The 16,747-nt window shown below is 40.5% G+C and overlaps 1 protein-coding gene across 3 annotated transcripts in view; it reads right to left on the bottom strand.

Annotated features, from left to right (window-relative positions):
• The window catches only part of TEK (TEK receptor tyrosine kinase), a 38,063-nt gene that overhangs the window by 11,422 nt on the left and 9,894 nt on the right, over positions 1 to 16,747 (bottom strand). For all 3 annotated transcript variants that reach the window (XM_033084987.2, XM_033084989.1, XM_033084988.1), the window contains exons 2-10: positions 14,967 to 15,278; positions 10,085 to 10,195; positions 6,756 to 6,908; positions 5,755 to 5,886; positions 3,726 to 3,866; positions 3,390 to 3,518; positions 1,642 to 1,796; positions 1,243 to 1,384; positions 702 to 863 (exon numbers count right to left, since the gene is read on the bottom strand). In XM_033084987.2, coding sequence (XP_032940878.1) covers positions 702 to 863; positions 1,243 to 1,384; positions 1,642 to 1,796; positions 3,390 to 3,518; positions 3,726 to 3,866; positions 5,755 to 5,886; positions 6,756 to 6,908; positions 10,085 to 10,195; positions 14,967 to 15,278 — 1,437 coding nt within the window. The remainder of the gene's footprint in view (positions 1 to 701; positions 864 to 1,242; positions 1,385 to 1,641; positions 1,797 to 3,389; positions 3,519 to 3,725; positions 3,867 to 5,754; positions 5,887 to 6,755; positions 6,909 to 10,084; positions 10,196 to 14,966; positions 15,279 to 16,747) is intronic.

Below are 16,747 nucleotides of genomic sequence, written 5' to 3'. Positions count from 1 at the left end.
GTTGTTGTTTGAGATTCAATAAAATAAAATAATTAGAAGTATAAAAAATTATTTTTAAGTTGAGCTCCAGTCCAGTCCAAAGGTTGCTTCATCTGCCCTTCTTTCAGAACAAAACAATACTGATTGCTTAGTCAGTGTTCTTTCTGTACATAGATCTTGGGTTATACTGATTTAGTAACAGCTGATGTTAAAGTTCCTGTAATGTTTCCTGTAGTATTTTAGGCCATGCATAAAATTTGAAAGCCTATCTGGAGGAGATCATCTGACTCATAAGTAGGTTTCATTTTGTCCATACCATTATAAATATTTAGGTAAGTAACTTGTCTCACTAGGGGCACAATGAACACAACACAAGATAGTGGATGCCCCAGCATGTCTCTATACTGCCCACTGCTTTCGAAAACCTTCTGTTTACAAGGGAGTTTAAAACAATTGTGCCCAACACTGAGTACACTTGATCCTAAGGGAGGAGGGAAAAACCTTTTGCTCCTGAAGTGAATATATACTTTTGACTACTGTTGGTGTAACACATCCACATGAGCATTAGTGATAAACATAGTGATAAACAGTCACACACCCAGTCACAAAAGGTTCAACTTCTATGCAATGTAGAGTATTGAGGCTAATCAAGAGCAGAAACACATGATGTTTCAGTTAGTAGGTGAAGTTTGTATTTAAGGAATTAAAGACCATCCTCTTACCTTCCACAGACATCCAGGACTGATAACGTTTTGCTGGCTTGTACAGAAGTTTTGTTGACACAACAGGTCCATCTCCATTGTGTAACTCAGCATTGATATCAATTATGAGAAAATTATGTCCTCTGTCTGTCAGCCTCGGGGCATATTGTGGCACAGGAGGAACTGAACAAGAATGCAAGTATTAAACTAATCTTTTAGCTCCCTTTATCAGTAAGACTGGTTGTTCCTAGATCTTTAGGAGAATGAAAGATGCTTGTCAAAACTCTGACAAAATAGACGGGGCTTTACACGGTAAAGCTGACAGTTAAGATATTTCAAAAAATCCCTTGGGTTTTCTTCTAAACCTTATCATCACACTTATTCTTTCAATATACATAATTATTATGTTACTTATAATGGATTTCATTTCATATTCCAACTGTAAATATTTATTCAGGTATTTTCTGGCAGTGAAGAGAACAGAAAGCTCAGCCATACTAGAGTATAAAACTGTGCTTAAAATTAGAGAGACAAAGACACTTCAAGGAATTAATGCTTTTACCTTTGACTGTAACTTGAAATGGTTTCTCTGCCATTCCTGCTACTGTCTGCACACTGCAAACCCAAGTTCCTGTATCACTGGGCAGGATTCGATTAATTCTGAACACAGCTTCAGAACGATTACTGGTTGAAATTTCATCAGGCTGAAATTACAAAAGATGTACAGGACCTGAAAAATTTGGGCATTTTGGAGTATTCCAATGATACCTTGAGTTCAGTGATATCTACAAAAAGCATCTATAATAGTAAACTTCATATTTTCATATGTGCTGAGAAGTTAATGAGGTATCCCAGAATACCAAAATTTAATACTATGCTTGAAAACCATAGCATGTATTAACTACAGATAAAGTCAATATAAACATTAGAAATAGTAGAAAGCAATTGATCAGGAGCCTACCCTTAGGACAGTTCCATCTTGCTTCAAGAGTTTGAATTCTTCAGATTTAGGAAGTGGCATCCCTGTTGCTATACAAAATGGCTTGAACTCAACACCAGAATTGAGTTCCACAGGATCTTGTAAGTTTACTATCTGAGGCGCAAGATCTGCTGAACCTACAGAAGATATATAGTGTTATGTCAGTCTTCCAACAGACATTTAAAAAACAGGTTTAGGTGTGCAGGCAGTGTAGATGTCTAGTTGTGCCTTCCCTCATGTGGGCATATGCACAATCATGCTTTGCAAAGTCAACATTTTTACATCATTTTATATATCATGTGAGAAGGAACGAGCCCTGTGTTCACTCTTCTTTCGTTTTCTGATCCCTTTCCTCTCTTTCTTGTTGACATTTTAAGCACAAACAGTCTAGCTATGGCAAAATCATGCACATATTTCATTCTGAATGTGCAGTACCTACTTGCTCTCTATTTTGTCTGTTTGTAAGACCAGAGAGATCACAAAGGTATAATTTGGCTGATTGGATCACACTCTTATTTCTCTATTTATTTTTGTTCTTGAAAAGTTTTACAAATCAGCAGTGGATTTGTTACTTTATTTATCCAATTAAAATAATAAATTCTGAGTGCATTTTGTAGAAAACTTGGCCTGAATCCAATGAGAAAAGGTATGTTCAGCTTTGTAAACTTAACTTGCTCCCAGAGAGACAGAGTAATTTTAAACTCTGGTGTTAGTGTCTCAGTCATCACTTTCAGATCATGAAGCTCATGGTAAGGAATGTGTGCAGCCAACTAAAAGGTAAGTAATGATAAAATACCATGAGTTTATACAAAAAGCTGGTGTGCAGCTTCTGTCAGGGATTGATGTTATGATCAGTCAAGCCCTATTGAGTGGAGCTTAAAAATCTAATAATATCATCCTGATAAACGCAACATATAGCTCAGAGGCTTAAAAACATTGCAATGAGGCTGTACAGAAGTGTCTGTGCCCCTGAAAAGTAGAAGGTAGATCAAGAACACCAGCCTGGAGTTGTAATGCTGTACTAGCTTTAAGATCTGTTTTAGTTACAGTAATTTCACAACTATAAGGCGCACCCTTTTGACTAAAATTTTCCCTTGAACCCAGAAGTGTGCCTTATAGTCCGGTGTGCCTTATCTGATGTGCAAAGTTGCGAAATTTGCCAAACCGGAAGTGTGAGCTGTGAGCCGTGGGGGGAGCCGGAAGTGCCACAGCAGCCAGTTGAGGGCAGGCCCGGAGGCCCGCGGCACCGGCCCTGCCGGGTGGAGGCGGGCCTGGGGGCCAATGGCTGCCAGGTGAATGCGGGCCAGGGAGCCCGCGGCACCACCCCTCTCGGGTCCAGGCAGTCCCGGGGGCCCATGGCTGCCAGGTGAATGCCACCCAGAGGGCCCGCGGCACCCCCCTTCCCGGGTCCAGGCAGTCCCGGGGGCCCATGGCTGCCGGGTCCAGGGCGTGCCCGGTGGCTTACGGCACTGCCCCTGCTGGGTGGAGGCGGGCCCGGGGGCCCATGGTTGCCGGGTTGAGGTGGGGCCTCGGCCAGCAACTGCGTGGGGTGAGTTGGGATCGGAGCCTCGCTGCAAAAAAAAAGTGCGCCCTATAGTCCAGTGTGCCTTATTTGATCTACAAAGTTGCGAATTTTGCCGACTCTCGGGGGGTGCACCTTATAGTCCAGTGCACCTTATGGTCATGAAATTACTGTACATTGGGAACAACCATTTACTACCTTACTTTACCTTTTTTTTCACATTGCAGACCATGCCATCCGAAGGAGCAGATGCAGCCCTTAAATCTGTCACATGTTCCTCGATTGTGGCAATTACATTTGAGTTTGCAATCTGACCCATAAAACCCAGGTTTGCATTCTGCAAGTACATATGTTGCAGTTAGTGCAAAGGTACTAGAAAATGTCTTCCATTATTTTTCAGTTTCATTACAGTAAAACACTTTTTACATGGCTGTAAAATGTATAATCTATTACCTTCCTCTGTTGGTTCCCTTCTGTATTTCCTGTGTGCAGAACATTAAGGATCCCCTGGTTTTTTGGGTTTTTTTTTGTTTTTTTACTATACCTTTATCACATTCTAGTCCCATCCACCCTGTGGCACAAGAACAACCATATGGATCTGGTAGACAGAACATAAAGTTTCTGCAGCCATAATTTTCTTTACAGGTCTCTTCACATGTTTTGCCAAATGTGTTGGCTCCACAAGCTGTTGAAGGGAGAAAGGGAAAGAATAACCCAATGGCATTGTCCATGAAAGAGGTAGTGCTTCTAATGATACTGAATTAGACAAAAGATGAATTTCAATTAAAAATAGCACTTTGATCATTAGAATACTGGATACATTAACAACCACAGCAATCTAAGCCACAGTTCTAATTGTCTAATTGTCTAATCACAGTTTGACTGTTCTAATAGGTTCAGGCAGCAGAAATGAACAATTTTCTCACTGTGAGGATCTGTCAGCCAAGCATCCTTGCTTTAGATCTGTGGGGACACAGATTCAGCAAAAAATTGTATTTATAAGCCTTTCTAATGTAAAATGGACAAGCAGTGCCATGAAACCCAAATATTTTTCTTAGAGGTGAATTAATGCAAAACTGCTGATGTCAAGGTTTTGCTTCTGTGATAAGAACAGTAGTACTATGCTGGAGTGGTTCAGGTGCCAACTATACCAACAGCTTAGCTCTAGTATTTGCAGCACTGCAATTCAGTCAAAATTTCAGCAATGAACCCAAAAGATTCTTGGAGAAGTCAAAGCAATGTGATGCCAGCTCTAGTTTTTCCCTAATCCAAACTACTTGCCTCAGACACACATTTGCACAAAAAGATATACACTGTCGATGTCCCTACAGAGACAAAGCACCCTGTGAGCACATTAGTGGCTTCTTCAGAAGCAGCCAGGGAATCTCTAGCATATTTCCTAGTGCCAGTGTATCCTTAAGATGTCCTGTATTACCATGCATTTAAGTTAGTCAGCAGCAGTGAGCATTCAGTAATTTCACGACTATAAGGCGCACCCTTTTGACTAAAATTTTCCCCCAAACCCGGACGTGCACCTTATAATCCGGTGTGCCTTATCTGATGGACAAAGTTCAGAAATTTGCCTACCCGGAAGTGAGAGCTGCGAGCCACGGGGGGAGCCAGGTGGAAGTGGGGCGGAGCGGCGGCGGGCATGCCCCGGCCCCGTGGAGGCGGGATGGCACCTCCACAGACACGCCCAGGCCCCGTGGAGGCAAGATGGCCCCTCCACAGACACCCCCCGGCCCCGTGGAGGGTGAGACGGCCCCTCTACAGGCACACCCTGGCCCCATGGAGGGGGCATGGAGGGGCAGCGGCCATAGCCCGACCCCAGTAGGGCGGCATGGAGCAGCGGCGGGCATGCCCCGGCCCCGGTGGGGCGGCACGGAGCAGCGGCAGGCATGCCCCGGCCCTGCCGGGTACAGGCGGGCCTGGGGGCTTGTGGCACTGCCCCTGCCGAGTACAGGCGGGTCCAGGGGCCCATGGCTGCCAGGTTGAGGCGGGGCCTCGGCCAGCAACCGCGTGGGGGGAGCTGGGGGTGGAGCCTCACTGAAAAAAAAAAAGTGCACCCTATAGTCCGGCGTGCCTTATATGATCTACAAAGTTGCGAATTTTGCCGACTCCCCGGGGGTGCGCCTTATAGTCTGGTGCGCCTTATGGTCGTGAAATTACTGTACTCATTTCAAGGGAATCATAGGAACAGCCCAGATTGGAAGCGACCTCAAAAAATCATCTGATCCAGCCTTTCGTGAGAAAAGGAGCCTAGAAGATACTAGGTAGCATACTGTACAAGTGCACATTGATCAAGAAGTGTTGGAAACATTTATCTTCCCTAGCAGCATAGTCTCTACTAGGAGAACAGAGAAAGAGAAATTACATCACAGCTGCAAGAACAGCCAGAACAGAATTCAGGGTTCATCTCACCCTACTCTGTCCTGTCTCTAGCACCAGTTGTAAATGCTGTAGCTTTCAAGAGTAAAACCAGGCACTCCATATGATTCTTCCCCCAATAATACGCCAATTTCTGTTACAGAGAACAAATTAATAAGCAAACACTGAAAATACTATTTACTTACCTTTCTCACATGTTTTTCCCATAAAACCTGGAGGACAGATGCATTCCCCAGTATCTTCATGACAAATGCCATTGTTTGTGCAGGAAGGGCAGTGGAAGCTACAGGAAGGGCCCCATTTCTCAGCTTCACATCCTTTTATGGAAAAATATAATGACATATTTGTTGTCTTCTTATTCAGTAACCCATCAAGTTGCAATATTCTTTTTAGAGCAAACAGTAGAATACATAGAAGTACAATCTATATGGACTGCCACACTCCAGTCAACTGGACCACTATAGTTAGTAAGATAGCAGTAGCTTCAAATTCCAAATTTGGGGCATTACATTTATTCAGTCACAACTCCTGGAAGTATCGTGTGGATATTCATAAACCAAATGTGTGTAATCATAATAAATATTTTTTCTACAGTGTGAGATATTTGAATAGCTGCCTATTTTTTTACATCAATTTTATATTTCTGTCCAAGTTAACAGAATATAATTTTCTTTTTATCTGCTACAGAGCAGTATGAGCAGCAAAGTATGCAAAATACTTAATGGAAAATATACCGGCTCCTTCTTTCATCCAGTTGGAAGTGAACTGTAAGAGCTAACTAAATCTAAGATAGTTTGTGAAGTTATAATAATATGTGCTACAGATTTTGAACCTTAGGATAAATGAGGTTTGGATATAACCCACCATAGAGAACAGGGAGACCCAGACCTCCTTCATGCATTCTTGCTGTTTCAAAAGCTGAGATGTTGACAAAAGAGCTAGCTGTACTGGCAATAGCTAAGATAAGCTGAACTTAAATCTGATGGGGTGTTGTTTTCTCTCTCAACTGTTGGCATCAATTTATCAGCTTGTACCAAAGACCCTTGGGTAAAATTTTCTTCTGATATAATCTGATGGGAGCATATGGCAAGAAAGATTTTGGCCCTTATTTGGGCACAATGTATTTAATTTCAGATTAATTTTGACTTTTAACTATTAATCATCACCACACATTAATGGAACTTACGTCTTACAATAAGCCTCATGTAAGCAGAAGTAAAAAGGTTTCCTCCTATATATCTGGCAGAGTAAACCCCAGCATCCTGTGGTTGAACTTGAGGATAGGAGACTTCCAGTTCTCCTGGCACTTCATGCCTGGGCACAGAGTGGATGAAGGAGCCTGAGGAAGGAGCAAACAGATACCACAGACTGACATGATTGACCCTCTAAATCAAGAAATGAGTTTGCATTGCCTACTGAAGGACAGCTGGGGCAAGGTAAGTAGCAGAATCAACAAATTAATGATTAAGTTTCTGACAACTCTACCTATACTAGTTTTTTATAATTGGAGAGATGCAAGTAAAAGGAAGACAGATCTTGACGAGATTTAGTAGATAAACAGGACAAACAACGTCACACTCAGCTTTGCTAAGAGTTTAGTGGTTAAAAGTGTTCGTTTCTTGGTCTTTTCTGAAGTAAGGGATAATAATCCATAAGGATTCTAGGGCTGGAGTCGAAAAGCAAATGCCAACAAGGTCTAATTTAGTCTGACTAGCCTGAAGATTTAATTAGGAGACCAAAGCAGGAAGAACTCAGCATACCTTTGTCTTTTCTTCACAGATTTAACACATTTCTGTCTCTTCTAGGTTTTTTCACCAAAGAACTTATTTATTTTATTCGAAATTTGCTGTGCTTGGTCATACACGTTTGCTAAATAAGGCAGTAGTATTTGGTCTTCTTTCATCCCTCTGGATCACCAAGTAACAACATTTGAACATTGGTTGCTGTCAAAGATAAGCTGCATCCATTGAATTCCAGGACCCCAAGAGTCTTTCTGCTCCAGTCTATTAGAGCAAGGTTGCTGAAGTAGGTTAATGCCAGGTCCAGCTAGCTCTCACTAAAATATTTGTCCACATGCTCATCCGCACTATACAAACAAAATCACCCACCAATGTACCCTCACAGCATAACTATGACTACTGCATGTCCATATGGGACTCACTAAAATAGCTTGGGTTGGAAGATAAAGATCATCCAGTTTTGAACCTCCTCCCATGGGCAGGGATGCCTTGCACTAGATCAGGTAGCTCAGGACTCTATCTAACCTGGCCTTGAACACTTCCAGGGATAGAGTAACCAACACTTCCACAGGCAGCCTGCTCCAGCAATTTACTACACTCACATACAAGAATTTTATTCTTGTACCTGATCTAAACACACACTTTTTCAGATTAAAGCCATTCCCCATTGTCCAGTCACCATCAAAAACCCCTCTCTAGGTTTCCTTCAATTCCTGGAAGGCTTTTATATAGGTCTCCATCTGGACTTCTCCTAGCTGGAAATCCCAACTTGCTCACATTAACAACCCAGACAGCCTGATGCTGTTCTGATTTGCAAGCTCAAACGGCTGAATGACCATTACCAATGCTACTCTCATGAATCAAATTGTCCTCATCTTCTACAGTCCCTTGCAGTCACACTGAAAATGCAACAACTTTTCTTCCCTATTTTCACTTATCTTACATTATTTAGAAGGTAAAAAGCACCAGGTAGGACCTCTGCTGTCTGTGACCATACATACTACCAATTTGACTGTTGCCAAGTTTCAGGTAGCCTAGAAATGTACAACTTTGCTGAGTATCATAACCAAAGCAGCAGAAAGATGTAGGTCACTTTAGTCCATGGCAGAACATGGCAACTGTTCTCCGTGGAAACAGGGCTAAATTAAAAGAACAAATAATGAAAGGGATTTGTTTTGAAACTGTGGAGTGTTTTGAACATATCTTCTGAGTTAGAAGCTGCATAACAAACTTGACAGCAAAGCATTTAGAAAGCCTTATGCTTACAGTCTGCTAAGAAAGGCTCAACTCTTACGGCTTGTTTTCCAAGATGTTATGCCAATGTCTGAAAGCAATGTTGTTCATCAGAACCATTTCATTGTCTATACAGCCATTGTGAGATTCTGTAAGGGGGAAGTAGTACTTGAAACAACTGAAGTGAAAGACCGCAACAGCTAAATATAGTAGAAGAAGCCTTTTTTCTTCTTTTCCAGCTGCTGTATCAGGACTTCTCAGAAATGTTGTTTCAACATCAACCTCAGCTGAAAAACTTGACCTACTGGCCAGGGGAAATCTGAGATTTTTTGCTGAATTTCCAGATGGAATTGCAGCTAAGGGAGTACCATGATGTAAGCAGTCCTGCTGCAACATCTCATCTGGTTCTTTTCTGAGAAACTGGTGACAGGAGATCACAAATTTTTTCTAGGGACCCTGAAATGACAGGTGACAGCAAACTTGTCTTCTGTACCCTGACACAGCTGAATCTCTGAAGTACAAAGAAATGGGTATTTGTGGAAGTCTACTTTGTCTATTGCCTCTTTAAAAGACACCTTTTGTCTATTTAACTCTTCCAGCCTGTTGAAGTGCTTCAGGTAATCAGTAACTGGTTGAGGCTGACTCACTATGTGAGTTCTTTGGCAGTGTGTCGTTGACACTTCCTTACCTCATCCTGCTCTATTTTACTCCCTGTTTCCTGGTGGTTCACTGTACACTAGACTATCAAAGATGGAGTAGAACACTACATGTGCTTCCCACAATCATAATTTGTTTAACATTCTGATTATGAAAGCACTGTGAGTTTTAGTGACATTTATTTTTGTACATTTCTACAGGAGGCAGATAGCAACCTGCACATATTTCCAAACATCAAGCAGGAGCAACACACAGCTGAACAATGATTACATCTGATTTAGATGTCATGCTAAATAGAAGAGTTGGTGTTACAAAATTTACAACATGACTAATTCTCGTAGCTAAATGAAATAAGAATTAGATTTTGTTTACAATTTTTCTTTCTAATAGCAGAGTACTAGTGATTAATCTCCTAGCTTGAAGGGCACTGTAGAAAGCAAATGGCCTCAAAATGCCTTTTGAAGAATGAAAAGTATGACTTGAAAAACTGTAGAAATGCTATAAAAGATACACCAACTGGGCCTTCAGAGTAGCCCAGAAAGAAAAACAACCAACCAGGCAAATATATGAAGGAATTCAAACAGTAAAACAACAAAGTGAAGATATAAGCAGAGGATTGGAATGAAGTCTGCTGGAGCTGCATAGCATGGGCAACAGCAGCAATAACTTTAAAAGAATGACTTGGCACTCAGCAAAAACAATGATAGCAGGAAAAGGAAGTTCCGGGAAGGGAAGTTCCGGGAAGGGAAGTTCCGGGAAGGGAAGTTCCGGGAAGGGAAAGGGAAAGGGAAAGGGAAAGGGAAAGGGAAAGGGAAAGGGAAAGGGAAAGGGAAAGGGAAAGGGAAAGGGAAAGGGAAAGGGAAAGGGAAAGAAAAGGATTGAATACCATTCTTGTAGATCACTGCATCTTCTTCTTTTGATGCCATTCTGATGAAGGAGATATTCACATGTTCTCCCTTATTTGCTGTAACAGTTAATGCCATTGGGTGGAACGAAGCTGAAAACAGAAATATATGATGAATAGCAGTTACAGTCTGTATCTGGTCTCTGGCCTGATAGCTGAGAATGGTTTACAGCATAAGCCTCACTCAGATTTAACACTTCAATTTCTTTAGAGCATAAAGTGGTTCTTTACCATCGGCAGCCTCAACCTAAGTTTTGGCAAAGATAGAGGACTTGCCTATAGCCTGTAACAACAGACTGCCACTAGAACCTGAGGCATGAAAATAATAGTTGAATAATATTCTGGCTGAATAACTGGAAATAGTTTCTAACTAGGAGCTCCAAATGGCTGTAAAACACTTTCCCAAGTTTCTTTATCCCTTAAGACATTTTTATAGCGGACTGGAAAAAGTACTGGAAATTGCATTGTTGGGAACAAGCTGTCACTGGCAAACAAATACCTAGGATGATTTCAGTTCTTTTTACTTAAGCTTTATAATGTTTTATAATGCCCACAATCAGGCAGGGCTGGGAGGAAGTGAGGTAGGATGGATTGGGTCTGTGCTTGTGTTAGTTCACCAGATTCTGGGAATACAGGGTGTTGGATTGCACTAAGAACCCAAGGGAAAAAATTATGTTCACATGTTGTGGTACTTTTAGCAAAATACTCTCACTTGGAAGTATGGCTTAGTGAATATAAAAATTCTGTGTGAGGGACTGGTGTAGGTCAGCCAGTTTACCAGCAGGGAAATTGAAATTCATTTTCCTGTTTGAACAGAAAGGTACTTTTATACTTTTGTTTGTAGATCTTGATTTAAACAATGAAGAAACCAGTAGATAGAAGGATTTTCCCAACATTTCTGCCTATTCCTTATCAGTACTAGTGGAAAATGTCATCAGAAGATGATTAGGGAAGGAAGAGAAAAAACCTCAAGAAATATCTCTTTGTGAAACCAATAAATTTGAAATTTTAATTACCACATTACTTTGAAACAAGTTAGAAGTTAAGGATGCTTCCTTTCATTTACTTGAAAAATTCAAAGGGAGAGTTGTGAAGTATTTTGAGGACAAATTCAGGTTCTCAGGTAATTTTTAGCTCTGAGGGTTTATGCCAGTATATACTGTCATTTATATGCTATATGGGAAAAAATCTCTTCTAAAATTAGCCAAATTTGACTTCCTAACTATTCAGCTTCTTACCTGACTGAGAATTTGATACCTCTGTACTTTCCCTTTTAGATCACTCAGGGGAGTGACATTTTTAAACCAATCCCTTTTCTCCTTCTAGATTTGAAGTTTATTAGCCTTAAGGGTTTCTTGTATGCAAGTTCCTCCACGTCCATCCATTCTTGCTTTTCCTTCTGCTGCCACCTGCTTCCCCAGCAAGGTGAGTGAGACTTTTCTGAATTAAGACCCACCTGAATTTCAGCTGAAAGTACAGTAATTTCACGATTATAAGCTGCACCATTTTGACTAAAATTTTGGTCCAGACCTGGAAGTGTGGCTTATAATCAGGTGCGGGCAATATATGGATGAAGTTCAGAAATTTGCCAACCTGGAAGTGTGAGCTCGCAGCAACCCCGAGCCAAGCTCGAGCCCGCCCGGCCCCGAACTGAGCCAGTAAACCGCACAATCCTGCGATTTTGTTACTAATTGGCAACTTTGTGAAAGCTGCACGCGGATCCTCGCTGTGAACGAAAGTGCGGCTTATAATCCAGTGCAGCTTTTATATGGACAAAGAATGAAAAGTTGCCGACACCCAAAAGTGCAGCCTATAATCAGGTGCGGCTTATATTTGTGAAATTACTCTATTCCCTGCGCAGTTCTCGTGGTTATACTCTGAGACTCTGCCACATGTTTTAATTCTTCTGTAAGTGATCTGCAATTGATTTCAGCAGAAGTCTTCCTGCTTCATATTAAGTATGTGCATTTGTCATTTTACCTAAACACTGATATCTACACTTACATCTTAGAGAAACAGAGAATTCTAATATAGAATAATGAAATAAGATTTCATTAGAAATGGGCAACAAAAACTGAAAACAATTCCAACTGACTGCCAGCTCTCAAGTTAGAAGTTATTTATTAGTAACAAATGCATAGTGAAAAATCATTATCTATTTGAGAAAAAGATAATTCAACAGCTTTTGCAAAAAATTGTTAGCTACAAATGATCCTAAGGGGGTTAGTTGCAGTGCTTTCTGGACCAAATTTAGTGAGACAATACTAATTGTTTTAACAAGATATTAAACTTTTGTATTCCCATCTACTCTTCTGTGCATGTTAGGCTGAACCACAAGACTTTTCTATAGGGTATTGCTGCAATGGAAAGGAATCCACACTCCCTGTTGGGCTCAGTTCCAACATATTTTTAGATTGTGATTTGTATTATATGATTTCACATCTCGAGTGTGCCAATTCCTTATAGAGACATAATGAACTGAACTGCAGGACAAGTGCCATAGTGTTCTTCTGCTAGCATTCCCACTGTTGTCCCTTTGACAGTTCTATGGTTGAGTTTCTGTGGGGAAAACTCAATCACATACATGAAAATAAACATTTGTTGTGTAGAAAAATTGAATAAAATATTTAACTAGAAGGAGAACATTCTGTGATGTTTTATTCTAGAGGTATGTACTTACACAGTGTAAGGAACACTCCCCATAAGAAGATAAAGCATAAACTGTTCTCTCTCATTGCATGTATGAATATTACATGTGTACTATAATGTTTCAGGGTAAAAAATTCAGGAGAATGGTCTTGTTTTTTCAGAATAGCAGATCGTAATCAGGAAAATGAACCTATTTTCTTTCCATACTACACAGCAAAATTCTTGTATGTTCTTACTTGATAATAGGTATATAATCAGGCAGATGGCAGTTCCCACCAAGTCTGTGAGGCTACCCAAATGATTAACGCTTAGTGAGTATTTCACCAGCTTCTTGCCAGGAGGATGCAAAACAGTGGCTGGGTCTCCAGAAGTGCTGCTTCTTCCCTTGACTTTGGTGTCCCTAATGGGGAACTGCACATTTCAACTCAATTTTTGCTGTTGATAAACACATTCTGCCCTTAAAAATTATGAAGACAGCAACAATAAAGTGGGAAAAGGTCTGTTTTCCAGATACATATGTTTTGCCAAACCTCACAATCTTTCCTTAACCTCTTGCTCCTCTTTCTGTACGTGTTAATAGCTATGAGAATCTCTGATGCACCTCTTTCTCACCTGATTTCTCAAATCTGATTATTTTATATGCTTTCACTGAGGACTTGCTAGTTTGAATTTTGTTAGTGAAAACTTTTGCAGACAAAATCTGAGAAAGGGATTCAAGTCCAGAAATTTATCCAAGAAACCTACCAGCTGCTGGTGTGAATGCTGCTTCTGTTTAGAACATCTGTCACATAACAAACCATCAAAGTTTGATTACTTAAAACTCTCTGCACCTAGGCCCACAGATATCAAGAGGAAAGAACTGATGATTCAGAAGACGTTTTTCCACTCGTGCATGTTGCTCTACAACAGAACAACTAGAAATGTGCTCAGCTTGCTGGCAGACTGCCACAGGCAGTGTCACATTGACATTCCATGGACTGTTATCTTATCTCCTCCTCACTGCTGACTCCTTTGAAACAATGGAGTTGTCAGTTGCATCTGCAGAGCTTTCTTGGTGACCAATCAAACCCTTCAAAGACGACATTTGGTCAGAGAAAACATAAACCAAATAAAAATGTACTCGTCCTAGTCAGCTTGCTTCCAACCTACCCCTGTTCAAAGAAATAATACGCACTAGCTGCGCTCTTACAAATATTTCCTTTTATAATTTTTTAATGTAATTTCAGGAGACATCAACAACAAAAATTGCTCTTACCAAAATCTTATAAAGACTAAAATTGTCAAGTCTCCTTTAAGACCAGTTGCCATAGCATAAAACATCAGCAGTACAGTAAAATCTATTAAAAATCATCTTCAGTTTTGAAAATGTGATTTACCGCAGAAAATTACTCAAAATTTCTTGAGCCTTTCTGTAGTTGATTGTGATCTCTGCTTTGGAAATTGTCCCAGAAGTCTAATGATGTCCAGAAAGGGATATTTTGAATATACGGAAATACAATTTAATGGATTGTAGAAATCTCACCTTCTTGTCCCACTATATCCCTACCACATTTGCTTTTACTACTGTGCATAGCCTAAAACCATAATCAAATGAATAATGAAATCTGTAGTGGATTTTTGTGAATAACCTTCTCAGATTTTGGAAAACTATTCTGGACTTCCTTTTCAGTGCTGAGAGGAATCCATCTTTTTTTTTTTTTTTTTTTTTTTTTTTTTTTTTTTTTTCTGAAATAGACACTGACTGTGCAGATCCAGTGTTTTCTAGGCTCAGTTTGCCTGAAGAAAAATAGAATTGTGATGTTTTGCTATCTACATCTCAGACCTGTGAAACTTTTAAAATGGAAACCTATTTGAAATCAAGTGTCTGGAATGCAAGAAACCCAGTGCAGGAGTTGCTATGTATGTTATTCCATGGGGTCAGTGAGGCCACCTTAGTTGCTGATTAACTTTGTGCTCCTGGCCGTAGCCAGATGGAGGCACAATACTTATAGATGTTTGACTAACTTCTACAAGGAAATGACTAGCACCTAGTACCAAACAGTTTCTCTGCACCGCAGGGAAAAAAAAAAGGTACCTTGAACCAAGTCTATTTTTATTGACTCAGGACTGCCTTGCCTGGTCTGGGGCCATGTTTGTGCCCACTTTTGACAACCAGGGATAGCTGCCAGTCTGCAAGCAGTTCCTTAGTAAATTCAGTCTGACCACTATACTGTACCTCCTAGTGGCATCTTCATGGTGTGTATCCTTGTCACCTCATCCTTGAGTTTCGCTTCACAGTAATACGCTCCAATAGTTTCACTGGCCTGTTCCCTCTTCCACACCACTGTTTTGGCTGCTGCTCTCTTGGAATCTTCATTAACTTCCAGTGGTTCTCGGTGCTGGTTTGCCACATCCTCCTGGTCCCGGCCTATTGTGATAGACTCACGGGAGCGCCATTTCGAAGTGACACAGATAAGTGATGTCTCAGAGTTACCCACCAGAGGGAAGGAATTGATCAGTATAAGGTCCAGTGCCGCTTCTACTTTACCTAAAAAAAAAATAAAAACAAAAACAAAAACAAAACAAAACAAAATAAAAAAAACTTCAGATAAAAAAAATTTATTGCAGAAATTGGTGTGGCCAATCAAATCACCATGTAAGCTGTCTCACCCAGTGCTCAGGGTTTTTCTGGCTGGTGTCGCACACAGATTTTGTGCAAAATTGGATGAACACAGATTAAATATTCTGCTACAATGACCTGAGGATTTATTTTTTATGACACAAACAGATGGAATTTGCTCTTCTCAGAAAAGGCAGTAAGTTTTGCAAACATGTTGAATTTATTTCAAGAGCTGTTTTAGAAGCCCAAGGAAAACCATAGTTGGACAAAGCAGATAGATCAGTGTATAGTTAGACACACATATAAATGCCTCAGGTATAGTGCTTTTCTGGTGACAGAATCGTGGATGATAGGGTTGTCATTTTAATAGTGTTTCCTCAATCTCCTTTACATGGATTTAGTACATAATACCTGATGTAAAGTGGTTATGACTTTCAGTTATAGGAACTGGTAGTACTTTGAACATTTGGGTTATTTTTGCAGCTGTTTTATTAATTTGGACTAATAATTTCATAGGCAATCACATTAAATGTGTGATTGACACTAGCAAGACCCATGCTACAAAGCAACTTATGCAAAAATAAAGAGCAAGTTGGCACCACTTGTTAAGTGAGGACATGTTGAAATCACTCAAAATTGGTCCTTTTGATCAGTAGGACTGCCAGAAACACATAGAGATTACAGTTTCTTTGAAAATGAGAGATCCAGGCCTAATTAAAATATCCTCTAACAGAATGCCACAGTTTTAATTGTTCAAATGTGCATAACTGGAGGGAAATTCAGCTGTCCTTTAATGAACAATTAGCAAATAATAGGCGTTTCCCTTTATTTTTTAAGTTCACGGTAAGGAGGAGGGAAACACTAACATTTTTTCCAGCTGAAACAGGAAGAATAATTGATTTCTTTTATTCATCACATCTATTTTCCCGATTTGGATACAAGTATATTTTGTATTTACATAGAGAGACCTAATATTTAGTGCCGGTCGGCTTCCAAATGTTCTCTGATGGGAAGGAAGGGGTATAGTCTTAGATAAGGAAGGTCAAAAGGTCTTAGTGCTGACTGCAGGCTTTGCGTGTGTCTCTGCAGTGCTCTGGGCCAAGGGAGGAGGTCCTCCTCTGCTTTCAGTGCAAGCAGCCACTCTGGGGACTGAAGTATCTTGACAGCACATTGACACTCACCACACCCAACCAGTCTTCCACAGCCACCACCCTTTCATGTGCTAGCCCAGATAACTTGCAGTTACATAATGGAGAGATGAAACTTTCTGGAATGGTTGCAACGAACATTACAGTAAATACTGCATAAACACGCGGTCAGCAAAGTCAGTTCATCCTGCTGCACATTGCAAACTCACGCATTCATTTTATGGGGCATTTGTCTCAAGCCTCTCAGTT

This window comes from Catharus ustulatus, chromosome Z (assembly GCF_009819885.2).
Source record: "Catharus ustulatus isolate bCatUst1 chromosome Z, bCatUst1.pri.v2, whole genome shotgun sequence".
Classification (NCBI taxonomy): Eukaryota; Metazoa; Chordata; class Aves; order Passeriformes; family Turdidae; genus Catharus; species Catharus ustulatus.
The sequence above is the reverse complement of the archived record's forward strand: the minus strand, read 5'-3'. Positions and strand labels throughout refer to the sequence as shown.